Here is a 25415-nt window from a genome sequence, read left to right as displayed (position 1 = left end):
CGCGCTAAATTTCACTACATTTCCAGTAACTTTACTGCCAGTGCAATAAAAGTGTTATAGGCATGATATGGACTTTTGAGTTTATGTTGTGTCAAGAAAACAAGGTGAAACTATTTTCGTTTCGCAGAGAATTTTCATACTTTGCACTTACTTTCCTTTCATTCTTCAGCTCTGTTCCATTCTACCCCGGTATCTTTCCTTGCATTTGATTCTATTTTATTCGTTTCTATTTATGTATCCTACCACATTCGTCCCTGATTTGGCTGATGCCCTCTCTGATATTTCTGACGCACACACGATGTGATGAACATCTTAATTGGAGCTTAATGTTGTCGTCAGCTCCCGCTTGGAGCGCTGTGCCAGCATACAGCGAGCCAACTGGTGAGGAATGAGCGTAACACAACAGCTCCAACGGTGAAGCATTCTTAAATTGAAACCCTCATTATTGTAAAAGTCTTCCTCGTGAACAGTCGAGATTTTCTTCTGGAGACGTGGACCAAAGTTCCTCGCGAAACATAAAGAGTTTTCTTGGCAAGGTGTAACCCCAAAAGCCGATATCACATCTACAAGTACGGGACGTGAAAGCATCAGTGTTATTACGTTTTCCACGTGTCAATACCGCAGTTAAAATACTTTGGTAGTTCGCAAAAAATATTTAACTTGTGGTTTGCAAAACCGCAGCGTACGTGTCAGGCCCTAAGTCACTGGTAAGACCCCAGTTAGAGTATGGGGCACGCACCAGAATTGCTTGATACGAGAAATGGGAAAGATGCAAAGGAAAGCCGCACATTTTGGTCTGATGATCTCAGACAAAAGAGTAATGTTGCGAAAATGTTGCATTCTTGCTGGGAAGATTTCGGAGTAAGGAGACGACCTGCTGCACTACGCGGTATGTTCCAAACTCTCAGTGAAGAAATGATGCTGAATGGCATTTGTAGAGAATAGGCTTGAATGGCAATTTTAACAATAACAAATATGTATTTATGGGAAGAGGGATTTCATTTCATTCCAAATTTGATTTAGTACTCTGTACGACCATTGTATTCCGGATTCTCCAAGTGCTTTGGTTATCTCCACACTGAGCTCATCGAGCCCAGCGGTAATGTACAGTACGTGTTCAAACATCAACGTATAACTAAATGTTTAAATGTTATATTTGTGTCGAAAGCTAAACTGTACTCTATTTGTTAGCGAGTAGGACTCCCCCATTAATGCAAATGATTTTACTCCCATTTTATTTCATTTATTTTATTTTATTTTATTTTATTTTATTTTATTTTATTTTATTTTATTTTATTTTATTGCATTTAATTTTAAATATACCAACAACTTGCTACTGATGAAAGCCTGCAATCTAATATCCTTGACCTTGAGAAGTGAGTATTTAGCATTTCCTAGACTAAAGTGATGTCAGTAGTGAAGAAACCTAAGGTCCGTAATACAAAATTGGAAGGGGCGAATCACTTCAGGTTCTTAGGATGTGGATCGTAGTGCATACAGTACACTGAGTGAAATTGAGTCAAGATGCGATCGGCGGTTTTCTGTAAGAAAGAAGTGAGCGTCTGTTTTCAGAACAACTTTGAAGTACGGGAGTGAAAGCTGGATGGACTCAGGACATTTTATTCATAAGTTTGAAGTAGCTTACATGAAATAAGCGATAATGATCGCTGGTGCAAACAGGTGGGAACAATAACCGGAGGGTAGTCGGAATGAGGAGATAAATCCTAAGATAGGAACAAACTCGATGGATGAAGCTTCGGAGGTGGGATCCTGTGACGCGAATGGAGGAAAGTAGGCAACCCGGGAGACTCAGCCATGATGGTTGGACTCAGTTATAAACAGTGTGCAACTAAATGATCGCACAGGGCTAGTTGTAAATAGAGGATTGTGGAGACCCTAGGATTGCAGACTGAACGCTGAAAAGCATAAGTCTATAATGAAGATGTTTCAATTAATTTAATTTCATTTGAAGTAGCTGTCAATAACATGTTTGTATATTTTTGCAGGCTAATGTAGTTGAAGGTCAACTGTTCGAAACCTACCTCAGACTGTCAGACGCCACCATGAAGAAAACCCTGGAGGATCTTCGGCGGTCTCCCGATCGCGATAGGTACTTATTAACCTATATTTGATTCTCATTGAATCCGTTTATGATTGTGGGGCTAGTTGGGCACGCAAGTGAAGAAGTGGTTCATTGAAATGAGGGTTGTACCAGCAGAGTTAAAGAGTAACCGAACGTTTGTTAGCGCCGGTTTGCTACGTAGGGAATTCCTCTACGTTGCCTGCGTGGAGTATATATTTTTTTGTTAGTTGTTTTTTTTACGTCGCACCGACACAGATAGGTCTTACGGCGACGATGGGACAGGAAAGGGCTAGGAGTGGGAAGGAAGCGGCCGTGGCCTTAATTAAGGTACAGCCGCAGCATTTGCCTGGTGTGAAAATGGGAAACCACGGAAAACCATTTTCAGGGCTGCCGACAGTGGGATTCGAACCTACTATCTCCCGAATACTGGATACTGGCCGCACATAAGCGAGCGTGGAGTATAGGCGTGCGGGGGAATTATGATGGAATTTATATTCAATTCAGAGACGGGCTCGTTCCGAATTAATTCCTGAAAGTCTAACTCTCACTACGAGGGCACATGTTGACACGATGCAGTGCGACGATGTTAAAGCTTTATTTGTGACAAAGATAGAACAGCGTTTTCCATCAAGGCAACATCCTAGACATGAGTCACTCCATAAAATTCCTGTCCTTCCTCATCGTTCGTATTTCCTGATATCGCTACAGTGGGTTACTATCTGTTTACGAAAATTAAAATTCTACTCAATGGGTGGAGAGTCGTGAAGACGAATGCTGGAAGTTGCCAATGACTCTTCAGAAAGCTGATAGAAGTATGTCACTACCCAAGGAGCCTACCTTGAAGGTGATGGTGATATATTTCACGTCATCTGTAATAAATGTACAGTACAACACACTGAGGGCAGGGCGTACGCAGATGGGGGTATTGGGGGGGGGGGCTAAATCCCATTTTGAAGTTTAGAACTAGTGAATAATTGTAGCAACCATGTAAATTAAGATTTTTGGTAGCTCATTGTTTTGTTTTAATTTGAACTACGTATTTGCCAACAATGTGCTGATAAATATTAACCTTCAGTCTGTGTTGTATTCTGCGATTGTTAAGACGTCGCAATTCGCAGGTAATTCCCATACGCCATTAGCAAACGATGAAAAGGGTACAGTATTATAAGATCTCTGCCCGGTCTTCTGATTTTAAGAGAATGGGCTTTACCCTTACGTTTACCGCCAAAACTTTCTGTGAGACGAAGAGTGGACCATATGGAGAGAGGGTACAGTTAAGCCGGAAGTTGAAAAACCAACAGCACAGGTCTTTGCGAACAACGGATGAGACGAACAGGTACAATATTTGTGATATGACAAGTTCAGAACTTGAGACGGAGACATGGAAATAGTTCCCCTTCAATCAGCTGTGAAAGCATCGTATGATGACATAAATCTTGCTGTTGATACCATTATGACGCAATGGTCAGATGATATCAACATGGGTAAAATGGTATTTTCCAGCGAACATAAAATGTGGAAAAGATTTCTTTTCTTCTCAAAGCAATCACCTTGATCCAATGGACTTCATTTCTGCACTTACGAGTTTCGACAGTGATATTTTCCCTACAATGTCTACATCGAGTACTGAAACTGCTGTCTTGCCAGTAACCACTGCCACACCAGAACGGTCTTGCTCATCTCTGAAATATTTAAAAGGTCATTTGCAGAATATGACTGAACAGGAAAGTTTGAAAGGGTAAGCTCTTTTTTATATGCACAAAGAAGAACATGTGACCGTAGAAAATATAATCCATGAGCTGGCCAAAAACCCAGGAGACGTCTGCTATTGTAATCATTAACATGAATACAAATGCGAATTAATTGTGTTATTTGGATAGTTTTAATAGAGTGTTTCTAATGTCAAAATACGCACCCATTATTATTTTATAGAAAACCTCAAATTTTAATACCGGTATTTAATATGCCCCTCCCTGAAAATAATTTCTGCGTACGCTCCTGAATGCGGGGTCAGAACGGTAGAGACGTCAAAAAATGCGTTTTGCTGTTTATTTAACTTTTCTGTTAAGTGAGATGTGATCTCTACAGTGCCAGAGAAGCTTGAACTCTAAGTCACTGCTCCGAATAAATTCCTTTTTAAGGACAGAAGAACGTCTCTCCTGTACTCGCCAGACTAACAGCAAATTAGAATGTTTTGTTGCACGCACCAATGGCACCTTATTTGACCCTCTAGGCCCTGAGTCCAGTCCACTCGCTCAAGTCAACCACAGGAAGCCATTTCAAGGATGACAGACAATTTCTTTCTCCCAGATCCATGGATTATGGTAACCGTGACCAATACTAAACAAAGTTATCTTGTTATCTTGAAATGATTTTAGGCTGAAAAATTAAAACAATGGGTCGGGTAATTAGGTCACACGAAATGCAGACTCTGGAAACTAGCAAACCTAAAGTCGTGCAGGTTTCGCATTTAAGAGATGATATGCTTCAGTTCGGAGACTTTGAGTTGTAAATTATGAAGATAAACTGAAATAACGACCACGTTCTTACGACTGATCTTTCCATTCGGAATTTCTAAAAGTGAGCCCATGTCTGTCATGCTGTAGGTGAAGGACAGTTGCGGGTTGCTAACTTCCCGTAATTAAATTCTAGCCAGTGGATCGATTCAGGAATTTTAAAACTTTTGATGCGCTGATTATTTCAAATTCATATTCATCCATTCACTCTTCATCGTCACGTTTTGAATTCTGGTCAGTAGATGAATTTTTGACTTTTAAATTGTCGTTACATTTCGTACCAATAGGTGCTATTAGGGGCCGATGACTTAGATCAGACGTCATCACGTAGTTGCTCCAGGGAGCCGGTGTTACTTGCTCCTCTCGGGACGGGTGTTGGTCACGTGACAAGAGAGCAGCGGACAGGCGGGTTGCATACCGTGACTTGCCGCTCGGAAATGTTACCATATGATCAACATATTTAATAATAATAATAATAATAGTAATAATAATAATTTGCAGCATGAATCATATGAGATGCCCCAGAAGAGTGCGACAGACTTCGGCAGCCGGCACAAATCCCATCCTCGCTGCTAGAAGGGGGCTTCATTCATTTCATTCCTGACCCGGTCAAATGACTGGAAACAGGCTGTGGATTTTCATTTTCTTCAATCATATGAGACGAACAGGACACAGATTACGGAGTATAACAGAACAAGGAAATTATTCATTGACAAAGGAAATATACAGCAGTGTGCAGTATTTCCTGAATAAATACATTTTCACGATTAACTGAAGCTTTGGGACACGTACATTTACCGAAAGAAAATACAATTTATGTGATTTGTACATATTCATTGCACTCTCATTAACATACATTTCAATATTTGTATGGTATTTATGACTATGACAACAAATTAAACGCACGAACTGAAACATATCAGTGGTGTACTCCTCCATCACGGGACCTTTGGGCTCGTTTAGATAGTAGTGTGTCATTTTTTGGTACTATCGTTTGCGTACTGGCAAGCCGCAAAACACATTTCAAGTTTTCATCGGTGAGCCTGCTTCTGTGTCTAGATTTACAAATCTTCATTAATGAAAACATATGTTCACATAAATAAGTTGATCCGAATATACTTACAATATGAGCATTAAATGTGTATACTCTATGAAATCTCTCCCGTGGAAAACGAACATAAAATTCAGTCAAACTCTTTGTGTTTGCAAATCTATCTTTCATTTGAGTATCGCACTGTAAGTCAATAAGTTCTAGCTGCAGTTCTGCTCTAACAGTTTGCACATCCACTGAGAAGGGAATACCTGCAGATCCTTTTCTAACGCCTGAATATCGTGAAACCTACGCTCATAGGAATATTGAAACCTCTTTATATTCTTCTAATGCTTTTTAAAATGTGATTCCATATTTTATTACATATTACACATTTTGCTGTGCTATTTTCTTGAACTATTACATAGTCTTCTTCCCAAGAAGGTTCGAAACTTGTTGGCGTCGATGGCCTACGCTGTGCTGAAATGTCTTACATAGTAAATGAAACATTAACCGACTAGAGTTGAACGTCGTGTGGTGTGAGATACGACGGAAACACGCTAGTGTCACCTCTCATGAGTTCACGCGTATCGTGTCACAATCTAACCTGTCCAGGAAGATGTGCCATACCTTTGCGCCACTGACCTGCAGTACGTACTACGTCATGCACTTCCCCTACTGGCTCACTAAGCTGCTCTCTTTCCTCGAGAGCGGGGAGTAAACTGGCTCCGAAGGCATTTCGCTCTCGATTGACGATGCCTGTGTAGATGTTAGGCCAGTAGTAGAGAGACACCGGTTCTAATAAACTTTGAGGTGGGGGTAGTAGGGATGGGCGGGGGGCGTGGTCTGTGCTCTGGTTTGTTGGGGCGGGGTGTGCAGGAGGCATGGTAAGGGCTCTGATTGGTGTTGTTGTTGCTTTTTCTGTTGTAAGCATAATTTTAGGTACCGACCAACAAGTTTTGATTTTCCATAGCTGTAAATATACTGACCAGTATATAACTACTCAATTTTCAACCCCTTTTGGTGACTTTGTGAATGGCAGAAGTGAATTTCGATTTCTTCTTAAACCCAAAGGAATACCTCTATTGTTAAATGTAATTGCTTATTTGCGGAGGCTTAGGTCGGTGCCTTCACCGCACGTTAAGTAACCCTTGCACCGCAATGTCTCTGAAGACCCCTGTAAGCTGTTGGTACGTTAACATCCTGCTTTCCTTGTTGTGTACATTCCTCGGATATAAGATGTTCAAGTGGCACTTTGCAGAGGAAATAGTGAAGAATGTACAGGTTCATTGAGTTCCTCTTCCTCATTAACTGCTTCATGACTGTGTTATGAAGATGTACATATGTTGTGATATCTTTTCACATTTTAGGCGTCTAATAATCCAAAGGATCTTCGCATGGGCTTAACAACCAAGAGCTATGAAACAAACCGGAATGATTTCGTTACCTGTTACGCATGTGGTACTTTAACAACAGTTTTCAGTACCCAGAGGCTCGTCTAAACCGGTATTATTTAAAACTACAAAACTGTACGTAAAAATGAGCCAGATAACATCGCAGATCGACTGACCCTTAGAACCTTGTCACCCAACCACACTCCCTGAGGATATTAGCGCATCAACACTCCGTCAGCAGTATTACTTGTTATTCTTGACCGGGTTCGTTGCTTTTGGATCATATAGCCACTCAGTTGACTTCACGAGGCTGAATAACCCTTAGATCACTATTTAAATCCCTGGACTACACAAGAAACTATCCCGGAGTTTTCCGAGTAAAAGGACAGATACCACGGGGTCGGCGATATTTTAGCACATTAACATCAAAGTTATGGAAGGTCTGCCTCTGGCCCGCATTCTTCATGATGCTCTCTTCAAGTTGGCCGTGCGGTGAGGGGCGCGCAGCTGTGAGCTCGCCCCCTGGAGATAGTGGGTTTGAACCCCACTGTCGGCAGCCCTGAAGATGGTTTTCAGTGGTTTCCCATTTTCACACCAGGCAAATGCTGGGGCTGTACCTTAATTACGGCCACGGCCGCTTCCTTCTCATTTCTAGGCCTTTCCTGTCCCATCGTCGCCATAGGACCTATTTGTGTCGGTGCGACGTAAAGCAAAATAGCAATACTCCGGTAGGAAAGTCTCGACAGATGTGTTTACACGGAGTGACACAGTGTCTGTTTTGGTAAAATTTCTTACAATTTGCTTTACGCGCCTCCGTGGCTCAGGCGGCAGCGCGCCGGCCCCTCACTGCTGGGTTCCGTGGTTGAAATCCCGGTCACTCCATATGAGATTTGTGCTGGACAAAGCGGAGGTGGGGCAGGTTTTTCTCCGGGTACTCCAGTTTTCCCTGCCATCTTTCATTCCTGCAACACTCTCCAATACCATTTCGTTTCATCTGTCAGTCATTAATCATTGTGTCAGAGGAGTGCGACAGGTTTCGGCAGCCGGCACAGTTCCTCTCCTCGCCGCTAGATGGGGGCTTCATTCATTACATTCCTGACCCGGTCGAATGATGGAAACAGGCTGTGGGTTCTCATTTTTCACAATTTACTTTACGTCGCACCGATAGAGATAGGTTTTATAGCGACGATGGGACAGGCCTAAGAATAGAAAAAAGGCGACCGTGGCCTTAATTCATCATCATCATCGTCTGTTTACCCTCCAGGTTCGGTTTTTCCCTCGGACTGAGCGAGGGATCCCACCTCTACCGCCTCAAGGGCAGTGTCCTGGAGCTTCAGACTCTTGGTCGGGGATACAACTGGGGAGTATGACCAGTACCTCGCCCAGGCGGCCTCACCTGCTATGCTGAACAGGGGCCTTGTGGAGGGATGGGAAGATTTGAAGGGATAGGCAAGGAAGAGGGAAGGAAGCGGCCGTGGCCTTAAGTTAGGAACCATCCCGGCATTCACCTGGAGGAGAAGTGGGAAACCACGGAAAACCACTTCCAGGATGGCTGAGGGGGGAATCGAACCCACCTCTACTCAGTTGACCTCCCGAGGCTGAGTGGACCCCGTTCCAGCCCTCGTACCACTTTTCAAATTTCGTAGCAGAGCCGGGAATCGAACCCGGGCCTCCGGGGGTGGCAGCTAATCACGCTAACCACTACACCACAGAGGCGGACGTGGCCTTAATTAAGGTGTAAAAATGAAAAACCACGGAAAACCATCTTCAGAGCTGCCGACAATTGGATTCGAACCCACTATCACCAGGATGCAAGCTCACATCTGCGCGCCCCTAACCGCACGGCCAGCTCGCCCAGTAGTATCTTGGTATGGAATCAGTTGTTATCCTTGAAATGTTGGCTAATGAGTTATTTGAAAATGTGGAGAAAAAAAGACCCTGTTGCGTATCACTGTGTGAATGTCTCAGACTTCTGATGTCTAAAGTTGCAGAAGCAAAACACTAACATGAGAGAAGGGTGGTTATCTTAAGTTGGAAATTGCATTGCGATATTTAGCCACGGGGGACTGCTTTTCTCTTCCGTGTTCAACCTGCGGCATATGCTGGAATCTATGAAGAACTTAGAGATTTCCGAGATTTCCTGAAGGTAAATATTATAAAATCGTAATCAGATGGCTACGTCTCTTTCAGAGTATTAAAAATTAAGTCTACAAAGTAGTTAGATATTGCTATACATGTTGCATTCCAAACATTATGCAGACATAACATAAATACATAGGCACTAGTTCGTACGTTTATATTTGGAAACAAAACATGACGACCTCGCTTCGCACCACTACACTCCAGTGGTGTCTACAGTCTTACAGGATTTACTACGTCTACTTGTTGTTGTAGGAGAACAAGCCAATGCCTGACGACACAAGTGAATTCCTGCAAGTCGTTACCCAATATACAGTAGTTTCCGTGTCGCATAATGTGGCGATGAAGGTGGACGGTAATCGATGGTTATCCAGAGGTGAAGAACGTGCCCAATGACATTCTTGCAATGGGGATACGCACCTAGTGGAAGTCGATGACCTCTCGTGCGCTAGGAATTATTGTTTGTATTTGTAGTTGCAGGCTCTACATAAGTTTTCTTTCATTCATTCTTAATCTGCTTACCTTTCAGGGTTGGTTTTTCCCTCGGACTCAGCGAGGGATCGCACGTCTACCGCCTCAAGGGCAGTGTCCTGGAGCGTGAGATATTGGGTCGGAGAATACGACTGGGAAGAATGACCAGTACCTCGCCCAAGCGGCCTCACCTTCTATGCTGACCAGGGGCCTTGGTGGGGATGGGAAGATTGGAAGGGATAGACAAGGAAGAGGCTAGGAAGCGGCCATGGCCTTAAGTTAGGTACCATCCCGGCATTTGCCAGGAGGAGAAGTGGAAAGCCACGGAAAAACACTTCCAGGATAGCTGAGCTGGGAATCGAACCCACCTCTACTCAGTTGACCTACCGAGGCAGATTTGACACCGTTCCAGCCCTCGTACCACTTTTTCAAATTTCGTAGCAGAACCAGGAATCGAACCCGGGCCTCCGGGGGTGGCAGCTAATCACAATAACGACTACAGCACAGAGGCGGACTCTACGTAAGTTGATAAGTTGAATGGCTAAGCTCTTTGCCGATATATCAAACTCTGTTTCCTATGAAGAGCTTCAGTAACATACATAGCCCCTTGTAGTCGTCTTACGCCACTTCATCGTAACTTCCCCCGATGCACTTGGCAGTTCTCGGTCGTCATTAGCTTTCTCCATCTGCGAATCGTCGGATGCATTCAGCAGTTGACCTTCTTAGAGATTCCCAGCTTCGGTGCGGAGTTCTTCTCCAGTTGATGGATTTTTCGTTAATACTTCGCCTTCGGGACTACTACGCTCCCTTTTCTTGTCCTGCAAAATAGGAAGTGGAATGGGCAAAGATAATTTTGTAATCGTAATCAAGATAATTAGCCTACATATACTAATAATAATAAATAGAATAATAAAAATACTGCGAAAATAATAATAATAAAAATAATGAATATTCCCTTAAAAGGTGAATAAAAATAATAAAATGACGCAGTGGCTGTGATTACACATCAGAGCACGGAAACGTGACGGATAACTTTCAATAAGCAAAATTAAATCATATACAAGGGAACACTTACAGGCCTAAAAATGACAACGAAAAAGGAGATTTTTTTTTGCTATGGGCTTTACGTCGCACCGACACAGATAGGTCTTATGGCGACGATGGGATAGGGAATGCCTAGGAGTTGGAAGGAAGCGGCCGTGGCCTTAATTAAGGTACAGCCCCAGCATTTGCCTGGTGTGAAAATGGGAAACCACGGAAAACCATCTTCAGGGCTGCCGATAGTGGGATTCGAACCTACTATCTCCCGGATGCAAGCTCACAACCGCGCGCTTCTACGCGCACGGCCAACTCGCCCGGTCTAAAAAGGAGAGTGGAAGGTGCAGGAACCCTATGAGACTTGAAGCACCTTAAGCCCTAAGTATCAGTACACACAAATATGTGCCTTCCCAAGGCACCCAAGACAAACAATCAATTATATGCGAAATGGTAGGACAGATACGGCATGGCTACCCGAATTTAGAAGCTAACTCAGTCGACAGTAACCCATTCTCCCGCAAACTGAGTGAATAAATTTGGAAGACTCGAAACCCGGAATACACGAAATCTTAACATCGAGTAAAGCGAATAAAATAAAACAAGCAGGAAAAGTTAGTTGCAGAACGTTTCCTAAATCGTAACACCTACAAGATTTCGCACATGATGAATTCAAATAACAGAAACAAATATCTTGATGACCTTCAGACCTCTATGAATTTAACCGACATTAATAGCTCAGCATACTGACACTGACACGTTTGCAGAAAATCTTCCTAGTAATTATTCTTACAATCGCAAGGGACATTATTATCCACCTAGGCACCTAATACTGGGCCAAAATATCACAGAAGAATCTTATATCAGATAAACTAGATTTCAAAAATGTCACGAGCACAAGTGCAGATCCGTAACCCGTCACAATTTTGCCCAAAATGGGCCTCAGCCTCGACGCTGGTCTAGGAATATGGTGAGCACGTTTCACCCTACAAAACTATCACAGTCAATGTAGTACCCTTCCTAGGCAGTATAGAATCACACGGGTAAATAAATATACGTGGCAAGGAAACAGACACAAACACGATGGAGAAGCACAACACAAACTAGGAAACTTTCGAATTTAGCAGCTGGCCGTAAACGTCCCCCGAATAGTCCCATACCTACTCAGAAACGAACCCAAACACAGCAACAGACCAAAAATATCACATGACAGGAAATTTAAATACATACCGAGCTAAAACACGACACCAAAATAATTTTAAAAGATCACACACATGGAATACTGCCAAATAAAATACAACAAGCATTAAGGGACAAAATTTTGAAAATAATTCACTATAACACCAAATTCACAAACAGAAAGACACTCAAAGTGATCGATGAAAAAGTTACGAACTTTAACCTCAAATTTTGCGAACAGAAAAACACCCTAAGAAATAGACGAAAGTTTACGAACATTAACCTCAAAATTTGCGAACAGAAAAATACCCGAAGAAATAGACGAAAATTTACGAACATTAACCACCAAATATTGCCGAACATTTACCAAAACATAAATTTCATCAAACTTCATGAGACATCATGCTAAAACTTGTCCAGAATACACTGATCACTCTGACAATTCACACTACAATTTACGTGGTCTAGAAGGAAAACAAGCAGAACGCGACACGCGATAACTTTAGCATGTAGGGTGTGTACACATCGCAGTGGGTCAAACGCTCAGCTGTTTTCAGCACACTTCAGCTGTTCAAGAGATAAACATGAATTCAGACACGGAAGTACAATACTTAGCTCGATATCACGATGTAGTTTAAAGCAACAAACAATCACTCAGATGTTAAGACCAAAACACACGTATCGAAGAAAACTTGAAATAATACACTGACTGACAGAGCAAATGCAACACCAAGGAGGAGTGGTTCGAAAGGGATGAAAGTTGGGGAAAAAACAGAGTCGGCACGGAAGAATAATTGATGTTTATTTCAAACCGATATGCAGGTTACACAATGCGCACGGCATCGACTCAGTAGGATGTAGGACCACCGCGAGCGGCGATGCACGCAGAAACACGTCGAGGTACAGAGTCAATAAGAGTGCGGATGGTGTCCTGAGGGATGGTTCTCCATTTTCTGTCAACCATTTGCCACAGTTGGTCGTCCGTACGAGGCTGGGGCAGAGTTTGCAAACGGCGTCCAATGAGATCCCACACGTGTTCGATTTGTGAGAGATCCGGAGAGTACGCTGGCCACGGAAGCATCTGTACACCTCGTAGAGCCTGTTGGGAGATGCGAGCAGTGTGTGGGCGGGCATTATCCTGCTGAAACAGAGCATTGGGCAGCCCCTGAAGGTACGGGAGTGCCACCGGCCACAGCACATGCTGCACGTAGCGGTGGGCATTTAACGTGCCTTGAATACGCACTAGAGGTGACGTGGAATCATACGCAACAGCGCCCCAAACCATGATGCCGCGTTGTCTAGCGGTAGGGCGCTCCACAGTTACTGCCGGATTTGACCTTTCTCCAATTCTCCACGCCGACGCCACACTCGTCTGCGGTGACTATCACTGACAGAACAGATGCGTGACTCATCGGAGAACACGACGTTCCGCCATTCCCTCATCCAAGTCGCTCTAGCCCGGCACCATGCCAGGCGTGCACGTCTATGCTGTGGAGTCAATGGTAGTCTTCTGAGCGGGCGCCGGGAGTGCAGGCCTCCTTCAACCAATCGACGGGAAATTGTTCTGGTCGATATTGGAACAGCCAGGGTGTCTTGCACATGCTGAAGAATGGCGGTTGACGTGGCGTGCGGGGCTGCCACCGCTTGGCGGCGGATGCGCCGATCCTCGCGTGCTGACGTCACTCGGGCTGCGCCTGGACCCCTCGCACGTGCCACATGTCCCTGCGCCAACCATCTTCGCCACAGGCACTGCACCGTGGACACATCCCTATGGGTATCGGCTGCGATTTGACGAAGCGACCAACCTGCCCTTCTCAGCCCGATCACCATACCCCTCGTAAAGTCGTCTGTCTGCTGGAAATGCCTCCGTTGACGGCGGCCTGGCATTCTTAGCTATACACGTGTCCTGTGGCACACGACAACACGTTCTACAATGACTGTAGGCTGAGAAATCACGGTACGAAGTGGGCCATTCGCCAACGCCGTGTCCCATTTATCGTTCGCTACGTGCGCAGCACAGCGGCGCATTTCACATCATGAGCATACCTCAGTGACGTCAGTCTACCCTGCAATTGGCATAAAGTTCTGACCACTCCTTCTTGGTGTTGCATTTGCTCTGTCAGTCAGTGTAAAACATGTTGAAATTTATTAAAGAAAACTTTCGGAATGCAAACACAGCACACGAAATGTGAAGATATTACTTTACTGCAAAACACGTGGTCAAGAGAAAACTTGCCACACAAGAAAATTTATTAAAATTAACGAATCCAAAAAAGCGTGTTACAAATAGTGACACACCAATTCTTCCAACCGTTAATTACAAGGTGAAACACAACAACAAAAAATTGCATATGCAGCACAAAAACACGTGGTGAGATGAACTCGCGCAAGAATCATGAAAAAGGAAATAATAGGGATTAAGAATACACACGTAACACTTACAACCTATATTCAAACTTAAGATATAAAATTAATTTTAGAAAAGTTAGCCGATAATAATCATTGTAAACCCTTTTTCCATCCATAACACACGCTCTGGTAACTATGTAACCGTAATCAAGATAATTACGCCTACACATACTAATAATAATAAATAGAATAATAAAAATAATGCGAAAGTAATAATAATAAAAATAATGAATATTAACTTAAAAGGTGAATAAAGAAATAGTAAAATGACGCAGTGGCTGTGATTACACATCAGAGCACGGAAACGTGACGGATAACTTTCAATGCGCAAAATTAAATCATATACAAAGGAACACTTACAGGCCTAAAATAACAACTAAGAAGGAGAGTGGAAGGTGCAGGAACCCTATGAGGACCATGGGAAGGTGTAGCGTTATGGGGGAGAAAAGACTTACAAGAAACACCTCTAGCTCAACTACATTGAAAATAACAAAGAAGGTTTTACAAAAAACAAGTTAAATGACATAGGAACTGATGCTTGACTCGACGACAGATACAGGTTGGCTAACCAAAGCGAAAACATAATCAGGATGGTTAAATCCTTTAGTAAAACACAAGTGAAACGTATGTAGAATTACACAAGTGTTGTCAATTAAAATGCAGGTATAAGACTTGAAGTTTCAACCTACGAGAATCTAGGGCAAACTCGGACACGCTAAAACAAAATTTTAAAAATTATATTAAGCGAGAAAATGCCGAAATGCAAAAGGAGTTAAATTAAATCAAACGAAATCAGAAAACATTGAAATGGCAATGGAAATGGCACTTACCAATAAGGAGGTAGGGTACCCGGAGGGGAAACCCTCGAGCACAACTCCACTCGAGGACGGTCAGATGGAAAAGACGCCAAGCACACGCATCATTTTTCCGAAGCCGGCAGAAGACCGGAAATGGGCCGATCACAATTAACCAATAAGAAATAATTTCCACTAGATTCTTGTTTTCCAATACAACTGCATGACCATATATGGTCATTTCCTGGCCTACTGACGCGAGAGAAATTACATCACGTGTTTCAACATCGGTAGCCGCGCGTGCGGTATAGGATGCTTCAAAATAATGCACCTTTCAAAATTTTATATCAGATTACAATTTTGACATACAGATTTACATAAAATTTACATACAAAAAATCACTTCAAAACACTTTTGCATCTTGCAATGTTTATTTACAGTTCCATACATCTTGCCTTTTCCCTAAAAAAGATTATTACACACATATTTGAACTGGGAACTACTGTTTAGAACTATGAGAAAAATAGGACTGGACTGGAAGGATAGAAGAATGATTAATGAACTGTATCTGAATCAAAGCACAAAAATAATAATCAATCAGGCAGAAGAAAAGGCCAGGATTAGGAAAGGAGTTAGACAAGGTTGTCCCCTATCACCATATTTATTTAATATGTTCATTGATGAAGCTATTCAGATCATGAAGGAGAAGACAAAGGGAATAAAACTCAATGGTGAAAGGATACATTGTATCAGATTTGCAGATGACATCGTATTAATTGCAGACTCAGAAAAGGAAATGAATAGAATGCTGAAAGTCCTCTCAGGCAATCTTAAACTATGGAAATTAAAAGTAAACAAACGGAAAACGAAAGTAATGGTAGTACGGAAAAATATGGAGGAAATTAAAACCAATATAAAAATTGATGACGTCAGAATCGATCGGGTGAAACAATTCTGTTATCTTGGTAGTGTGATAACAGAGGATAATAGATGCTTCGTGGAAGTAAAGAGAAGAATAGCATTGGCAAAACAGGCACTTATGACTAAGAAAAACATTTTAACCAGCACACACATGAATATAGATGTCAGAAAATCCTATGCAAAATCATTTATATGGAGTACACTTCAGTATGGAAGTGAGAGTTGGACTCTGGGTAAATTCGAAAGGAATCGACTTGAAGCTGCTGAAATGTGGATATGGCGGAAAATGACCAGAACGAGCTGGACGAAAAGAAAAACCAACCTGGATGTCTTAAGGGAAGTTAAAGAAGAGAGAAGATTCTTAAAGGAAGTGGAAAACAGGAAAATAAAATTTATTGGACATGTCATCAGACACAATACTTTCATCACTAACATTCTTGAATGGAAAGTGATGGGAAAGAAAGGGAGAGCAAGACCTAGGATGAAGTATTTGGACGACATCAAGAAGAGGTTAGGTTGTGACAATTACATGGAACTGAAACGAACAGCCAATGAAAGAAGAGAGTGGTTGCATCGACAAGGCATTAGCCTTTAGAATATTGATTGACTGATTTCTTGGCGTTACATAAAATAATTCCAGCAGAGTCCAGAGTTTGAAATTCTTCAGAAACCTTAAATAAAAATATAAAAAAATTATATTTCCTATAGTTCAGTTCTCCGTCCCACCACATATTGCGAATTTTAAAATACTATGTATAACACAAAGTGATTTAGTTATGTCGCAGAAAATCTGCGTATTCCTCCATTCGATCACTAAGAATTTACTGTAAATGTAATGAGCAATTAAAGTACTATTCTGCTGACTAATCAAAACTTATAAACCTTATAACTACAACCATCACTGCTCATAAACGGAGAGCACGTGCAAAATGAAGCTTTACCTTCCTGTGGATTTGACTACTTCAATTATAAACATTACTTCTTGACTCTAGTGTAACGTGACTGCTGTTTCACGTACGGGTAGGGAGCGATGGATGGGAGAATATTTAAAAACTGTTCTTTGTTTAGGGAAACGGCGGATGGGTCCACCATCTTACCAGAGGGGGATTATTTTTGGCCGTTGAAAGACTTTTGTTAGCAACTTATATGTTGTAACCCTATTCATCCAGAAATTTAAGTCTACAAGGAAAGTATTTAACTAGCGCTTATCAAGGGTCCACATAATAGTGGAAAAATATTTTAGTGTTATGGCATGTCGTTTCAATTTTTGACAAATTTTGATAGTGAAAACTGGTAGTGTATCACTAAATGTCCAGACGATGTGAGTGTTAAACAACTGGTTCCGCAAAAGCAACTCGTCTTACGTATACTAGGTCTTGTTGATTCTGAAGACCATGATATCGGCCTCTTTGTAGGAGAGTCATGGGGATATGAAACTCCTACAGCTTTGTTCGGCATTAAGGTAAAACGACACAAGCAATAGCTAAAGGGAATAAATACCGTGAATATTTTAGCCGCATTGAGGCTGTACCTTGGCAATTACAATTGGTCGTGTTGTATCCGGAAATTTTCTTGCTCTTCAAACAACACTGAAATAATAGTATAACAACCGTAACAAGATTTGGTGCAGAGGAAGAGTTTTCTTGAAATCATAAAAGAACTCACTTTCCTGTGGTTTATCGAAATGAAGTCTTTGATAAAAATGAAGAATTCAGGCTTAAATATTGTCGTTCCTTGGGATGTCCTCCTGCCGTCTCGTGGTGTACACTTGCGGTGTGCTCCTGCACCTCGTTACCATAGATGAAATGAAATGGCGTATGGCTTTTAGTACCGGGAGTGTCCGAGGACATGTTCGGCTCGCCAGGTGCAGGTCTTTTGATTTGACTCCCGTAGGCGACCTGCGCGTCATGATGAGGATGAAATGATGATGAAGACGACACATACACTCAGCCCCCGTGCCGGCGAAATTAACCAATGATGGTTAAAATTCCCGACCCTACCGGGAATCGAACCCGGGACCCCTCTGACCAAAGGCCAGCACGCTAACCATTTAGCCATGGAGCCGTTACCATAGATCACTTAGTATCATGCCCTCAGATACCCATACCAGTATTTTTCTCGGGATGCAATTTATCTCCGCTGGAGACCAGCATCGAATACAGGATAGCATGGCATAAAACCAGGATTTCAGCTTACGGTGCTTCTCTTCGTGAACCTACGAACACCACCTCCATTATGGTACCGCGTTGTAGAGGTCTCCGTCACCTACGGCGACAGAAGTTCACCACCTCGAATCAATGTCGCATCCCTATTGAAGAACATTCACTCTTATAGAATGCGTTAAGGTTTTCTCTGTAGAATCAAATGAAAGAATCGCGAGTTTAAGAATTCACCGTTATTAGTGTTAAATGCTTGAATCTGGTGTCAGTGCGACTAAAAACTGAGCAATTATAACACTGATAATACTGTTTATATCACGCACACTTCGTAGAGGCGTCACTTCTCTAAACATTACTACAAACCTAACTAACTGTGCAAATCGTCAGAAGTACTTCACACACACACACACACACACACACACACACGTGCGCGTTGAACGCATCAAGGAGATAACTAACAGCACACTATTCGCAAGTGCTGGCCAAATCATTAGGGACAGTGGGATGGTTTGAAGTTGCCGCATTATTAATAAGATGTACAGTTATTTCCTATTAATATTAAGAGTTAATAACGCTATTACTTGTAGTAAACAGTAATCATTGGATAAAAAGGAAAAATTGTCACGTCTCAATGCTAAAGAATATTATCATATTTAATAAACACCAAGAAGTTGTACTCATGACAATCTGTACGGAGCTTGTAATACGGTCCAGGGATGGGCAAGTTACAACGCTAAATATGTCTTAATATTTAGTTTTGTAGTCTTCCAACCCAAGCATTCGCTCAAGAGCTGATTTTCTGCGGTATTTGTTCTATTCGCAAATCGAAGTGCCCCAGAGGGATGGCTAACCTTCGTACAACGTTGTGCACGTTCAATGGAAGCATGAGAACAACAAATAGCAAATTAAATATAATAAAAATTGAATACATTGATTCCTTCGTAATTTAGCATTCGAGGGTTTTCTTAGACAGTCTCGTCTTTGAAATAACGTTATATGAAGCATAACCTTAAAACCCCGAAAGACGTATTTCAAGCGAAACCGTAGGTCAAATTGTTTTCTTGGGAAAGCTTTGTATCTCACGAACCATCTCCAACAATTCAGTTACACAATACAAAGGAGACAGAATTCTTATAATATCATTTTCAACGGCCAGTCGGGCCCAGGATTCTCATCAAGGTACCTCAACGTACATTAAAAGCTTATAAACTTTACCAGCTTGGAACTCGCTGGAGTTACTTCAAGGGAGAACATCAACACTGAATTTGGGATACGAAGGCTCCAGAAAACAGGAGCAGAAGCTCATACCACACGGCCGAAAAATGAAAATATAAAAGGTAAAGTAGAAAAGGCCGTAAACAAAACAGGCTGGGATGTTGAACCCACTCAATGCAATCCCGTGACATGACTTGCCATAAAACCTAATGGGGCAGAAGGCCCGGTGACACAAAGAATAAGACATACTAAATTGGTGACTAAGGCGGGAAAGAAATTAATTGCCAGAAAGTATGAAGGAAAATTCAGAAAATTAGAAAATCTTACTCACCAAAATCCAAAGTGAACAAGGGAAACGAGGATCCACACTCGTACATTCTTAAGACTTAATACGATACACTCCGTCCACAGAATGCCCAGAAACCCACATATGATAAAGCTAACAATTTAAGAAAGCCCACATTCAAAATCAAGGTACACGCGGCTCATCCTAATCGTTACATGCCAAACACAAGCATATTCACATGTTAGAAAAAAATTCTTGCCATTTGCCTTATATGCAGCCCCAGCCAGAACGTAGCTTCCTGTGTACTCGACAAGATCCAGATAGTAATACGTTCTAAGATTACCAGTACTTATAGGGGCGATTGGTTTAATTTGAACTGGCATTAGTGGCAACATAGAAACAAATGAATTACGTTATCTAACAGGTATAATACATTACTACTTCGTACACAATCCAAGTCCCTAGGTGACAATCCAATATGAAAGGTAGTGACATTTGTTTGAAAAAACATGAACATCAAGTACTCTTCAAAACGTTCAACATACTTCCATAAGAGTTCACCGCCCTCAGGCGTTTAAGGTGTTGCTTATCATTAGAAAGGGGCCTTAGTGTTTGTACAATTACTATTATTTATTTATTTGTTATTATTATTATTATTATTATTATTATCATCATTATTATTATTAATAGTGTTGGTGTTGATCACAAATTTTGGAATTAACCTCTGAAATCATACTACGGACAAATGTAGGCTTCAAACACAATTTACACCATACAGAATTCGTTGCCAACTTTATTTTATTTTTGTTAATGATGTTGACTACTAAATCTGAAGATAACACTTGATTTAACACTGTAGACAAATATAGGTTTCAAAAACATATTTTAGCGATGCGACCTTCGTTATCGACTTCCTTAGAACTCCATCTGTCAACCTTTCATGGAACATAAAAACAACTGGTTTTCTGAAGAATATCGATCAGCCTACTAACATAAACGGGAAGATATGATAAACCACAAAGAGCAATGGCGACGGAATAATCTTAGCATCTAAAGTGATGGGTTCAATATTAACCTTTCCTTACCGATATTTCTTCTATACGAACAGAAAGTATAATCTTCATATTTTATAAAAAAAACGTAGGCCCTAGTACTTAAATCACAAAGTTGGTACATAGAAGTTATTGCTTGCATTGTATCAAAATGTAATTCGTTTATAGGAAGAGGAGTTAGGGATTGGAGTGACTTACCAATAAATTTCCAAATTCCTTGAAATTATTTAAGAAAAGACTCGGTAAACAGCTAATAGGGAATCTGCTACCTGGACGACTGCCCTAAATGCAAATTAGATGTGATTTATTTATGTATTTATTTATTTATTTATTTATTTATTTATTTATTTATTTATTTATTTATTTATTTATTTATTTATTTATTTATTTATTTATTTTCTGTCTTACCCTTACCGCAGTCATCTTGTTTGTTTCAGGTGGGTGACACCGGCGACTGCAATCAATGCGTTCTATTCGCCTGTCCTCAACTCAGTCAGTGAGTAGAAAGAGCTCACTTGCCTTGCTCATGTCCTACTACATATTACAATTTAAGGTCGAACCGCTAAGAGAGGTCTTTTCGAGAAGTTTTCATAAAGACAAAGTCAGACGACATGAATGATCTTCGTACACACTCAGTTGCACAACTAAAGAAGAAGAGATGTAATCAAAATAATAATGTTTATAAACTTTGTGGAAGTGAATGCTTTTTTTTCAACTTTCCGTAGTCAAAGCTGGTAAATTTTACCCCCTCCCCCCATAAATCTCTGCATAAAATCTCCTTAATATATTAATACACGGATGATGGACTCAGGTTTGAGGACTTTAGGAAACTTATAAAATAGGCTTGGAAACTCTGAATGCCTTGTGTTGGAGATTTTCTCTCGGCAGAACTTGAAATGATTCCCAGTTTCCAACATTAGGTTTCCTATTTTCCTTCAGGGGTTCAGGTATACCATCTTCATACTTGGATTCGTACATACGCCAAAGATTCCCTTGAGAATATCTTATTTACAGACAGTCTATCAGTAAAATAGAGGGGCATTGGTTTAAACTTTTGATTATCGAGTGAGTTGGCCGCGCGGTTAGGGTTGCGCAGCTGTGATCTTTCATTAGGGATATACTGGGTTCGAACCCCACTCTCGACAGCTCTGTTAATGGTTTTCCGTGGTTTCCAATTTTCAAATGGTTTCCCATTTGAATTAAGGTCACGGACGCTTCCTTCCCCACTACTAGTCCTTTCCTATCACATTGTCACCGTAAGACATAACTGTGTCGGTGCGACATACGAGTAAAACAAATTGTATTAAAAGATACAAAATTTTTGGTTTGGTTCCTGCATCTGGTCTTACCACCTGATCCTCAAGACATTTGGCCTGCTCCCTGCCATAGAAATAACACAAGTATATAATTTAAAATTCCTACTGACGACCTTTCTTGCGCTTTCCTCCTCTTCACCTTTCTAAGCTACTCCTTCATGAAATACACTGACTTAGCAAATGTCATGGGATAGTCACCTAATAACGTGTGGAGCCTTCCTCTGGCCCTGCGAACTGCACTGAGACGCCGTGGAAGTGAGTCGACAAGTCCCTGGTAGTCCTCTGAACGCAGCTGACACCAAATCGTTTGCGGAGCGGCCGCCAATGGTGGTCTGTTCGTGGGTGCAGGATCCATGGCACGGAGCCTGCGTTCTACGACATCCCAGATACAACGTGCGTTCCATAAGTAATGCGACCAATTTTGTTCTGACTCAACTGTACACCGCAGCGCGTTCTAAACTGCTGGGCTAGTTGGAGGGGGGTGTTAGCTTCAAACGCTCTTTGTCTCATTCGGCAGCGAGCTGCCGGAGAGTCAGGACGTGCGTTTCCGTCAAGCCCGTTTGGAGTTCATGTAACACGGCACAATGGATCGTTCTGTACAGCAACGGTACGCTATCAAATTTTGCGTTAAACTTGGGAAGTCCGCCACCGAGAAGTTTCCGTTACTTCAGCAGGCCTTTGGGACTGATTGCTTGACCAAATCACAAGTTTTCCGATGGCACAAGCCGTTCATGGAGGGCCGAGAAGAGATCACCGACGAACCTCGCAGTAGACGGCCATCAACCTCACGAGTCGACGAAAATGTGACGCGTGTGCGCGATTGTTTGAACTCTGACAGACGGCTGAGCCTTCAATTGCTAGCGCAAACTCTAAACATGGATAAAACAACCGTTTTCCGCATTTTGACCGAAGATTTGAACATGAGAAAGGTGTGTGCCAAACTGGTCCCAAAAGTGTTGACCGACGAACAAAAGGACATACGAGTGCTTCAGTGCCGAGAAATGTTGGAAATGTGTGAAAATGATCCTCATTTTTAACTCAGTAATCACTGGTGGTGAGACATGGATTTGTAAGTACGACCCTGAGACAAAAAGGCAGAGTTCAGAGTGGCACACCCCGTCGTCGCCCCGTCCCAAGAAGGCACGCATGAGCAAGTCCAGGATCAAAATCATGCTCATTGTCTTCTATGATGTCAGAGGGATTGTCCACCACGAATTCGTACCTACCGGGACTACAGTGAACCCAGCTTTCTACTTGGAATTGATCAAAAGACTGAACAGGAGGGTCTCGCGCTGCCGAAGCGATATAAAGGACACGTGGAAAGTTCATCACGACAACGCGCCGAGTCACAGCGCCTTCATTGTCAACGACTTCCTGGCCAGGACCAACACCCCAGTGGATCCCCAGCCTCCCTACAGTCCTGACCTGGCTCCCGCTGACTTTTTTCCTCGCTTAAAAGGAGTCATGAAAGGAAAACATTGGGACACGATTGAAATAATCCAGGCGCATGTTACATCGGCTCTAAAGGACATTCCGGAAAAGGCCTTCCAGGATGCCTTCCAGGCATGGAAACGCCGCCTCCAGAAGCGTTATCGACGCAAGAGGGTGCTATTTTGAAGATTTTTGATTATTTATACGAATATATTCAATAAATGATTTTTATGAATTTGGTCGCATTATTTATGGGACGCACCTTGTATACTCGATAGGGTTCATATCGGGGCTCCTGGGTGGCCATGGCAGTCGTTGGACCTCCGCTTCATGTTCCTGGAACCATTCCCGGGTGACGTGGGAGCGATGTGGCGGCGCGTTATCATCTTGAGACACCGCAGAACCGTCTGAGCGCTGGAAGGCCAAAAATGGGTGGAGATGGCCTCCGAGCAGCTCAACATACCGCGTACCATCCAAAGTCTCTTCCAGAACAGCTAGGGGGACCATTCCATACCAGAAAAATGCACCCCAGACCATAACAGAGACACCAGCGCCCTGGACCACACCTTCGAGGCAGGCGGGATCCATCGCTTCATGTGGTCTGCGCCATACACGGTGCCTCCCATCATCATGGTGCAGTTGAAATCGTGATTCGTCCGACCATATCACGTTACGCCATTGTTCCAGTGTCCATCCCTGGTGACTGGCGACAAATGCGCGTAGTTGTGCCCGATGACGTTGGGTTAACAGTGGCACACGTGTGCGGCGCCGGCTCCCATACCCCATAGAACCCATGTTCCTACGGATTGTCCACTGGGAGACGTGTCTAGCACGGCCTGTGTTGAATTGAGCCGTGATTTGTTGCACGGTTGCCCGTCTGTCACTATTGACAATCCGTCTCAGATGTCGCCGGTCACGGTCATCGAGGGTGGCTGGACGGCCGGTCGTTCGTCTGTTGCGGACGGTGACACCTGCATTCAACCATTCACGATACACCCTGGACACGGTTGTTCGTGTGAAGCCGAATTCGCACACCACTTCCGAAATCTCACTTCCCATCCGTCGGGCACCGACCATCGTACCCCATTCGAACGGTGTCAGCTCACGACGACGTTTCATGTTACACCTGTCACACGCACAGCCACTGCTTACAAGGTCTTCTATATAACTGCCGCTCGCACAGGGGGCGTGTGGTGCGCAGACAACACACCTGCGCATCAGTGCTCCGCTATCCCATGACATTTGCTCAGTCAGTGTACATATTTCCGCAACACCTACTCGCCTGGTTAAGGGCTTGGATTTTCCAAGATAATATTTTTCAGGAATATTCTTTTTAGTTTATTAAATACCATTCCCTTCAGGACAGTATATGTTATACAATGAAGTATGCGGTCTATATAGAATCCTATCACTTCCTTCAGATATGTCTATTTTACTTGTAAGCGTAGAAAGAAAAGTTCTTATTCGTTTACAGCTCTAGATTCTAAAGGGCACGTTTTCATTGTCCCACGTTGTGACCGTCGAGAGTGAGATTAACTTATAGGCAGGGGTGCTGAACTCGCTTAATGCTTAACATTAGCCGTAGTATATTTATACACTATAACGGAAAGGTCCACGTTTCCCTAAGAAAATAAACAGAGAACATTTATTTGACTTGAACTAGTCTAAATACAAATAATATAGAAGTAAATGGATAATTGCGAAGATAAATTAAGTTTCAATCATTTCATGAGAGTTTGCTCTAATTCACGAATATATCGTGTTGTAGCCACAAGATATGTCCATTTAATCATAATAAACATGTTAGTACTTGTAGGAATGAAATGAATCATGTTAAAACCCTATAGATATAATACTATCTGTTAAATGCATGTCATTAAGTCAAATAGTATTCAAAATTGTACATAAAACGGGGGTTATATGCCTAACCGAATTACGAGGGACAAGCCAACGTGCCTGGCATTCGTAGATCTAGAAGAAGCATT

General features: G+C 42.3%; 1 protein-coding gene across 1 annotated transcript in view; it reads left to right on the top strand.

The window, feature by feature from the left end:
- Positions 1 to 25415, top strand: part of LOC136863317 (neprilysin-11) — a 269715-nt gene that overhangs the window by 200720 nt on the left and 43580 nt on the right. Inside the window, exons 15-16 of the mRNA XM_067139702.2 lie at positions 2007 to 2110; positions 21121 to 21179. Coding sequence (XP_066995803.1) covers positions 2007 to 2110; positions 21121 to 21179 — 163 coding nt within the window. The remainder of the gene's footprint in view (positions 1 to 2006; positions 2111 to 21120; positions 21180 to 25415) is intronic.

Source organism: Anabrus simplex, chromosome 2 (genome assembly GCF_040414725.1).
Source record: "Anabrus simplex isolate iqAnaSimp1 chromosome 2, ASM4041472v1, whole genome shotgun sequence".
Lineage (NCBI taxonomy): Eukaryota > Metazoa > Arthropoda > Insecta > Orthoptera > Tettigoniidae > Anabrus > Anabrus simplex.
This window is presented reverse-complemented; position numbering and strand designations above follow the sequence as displayed.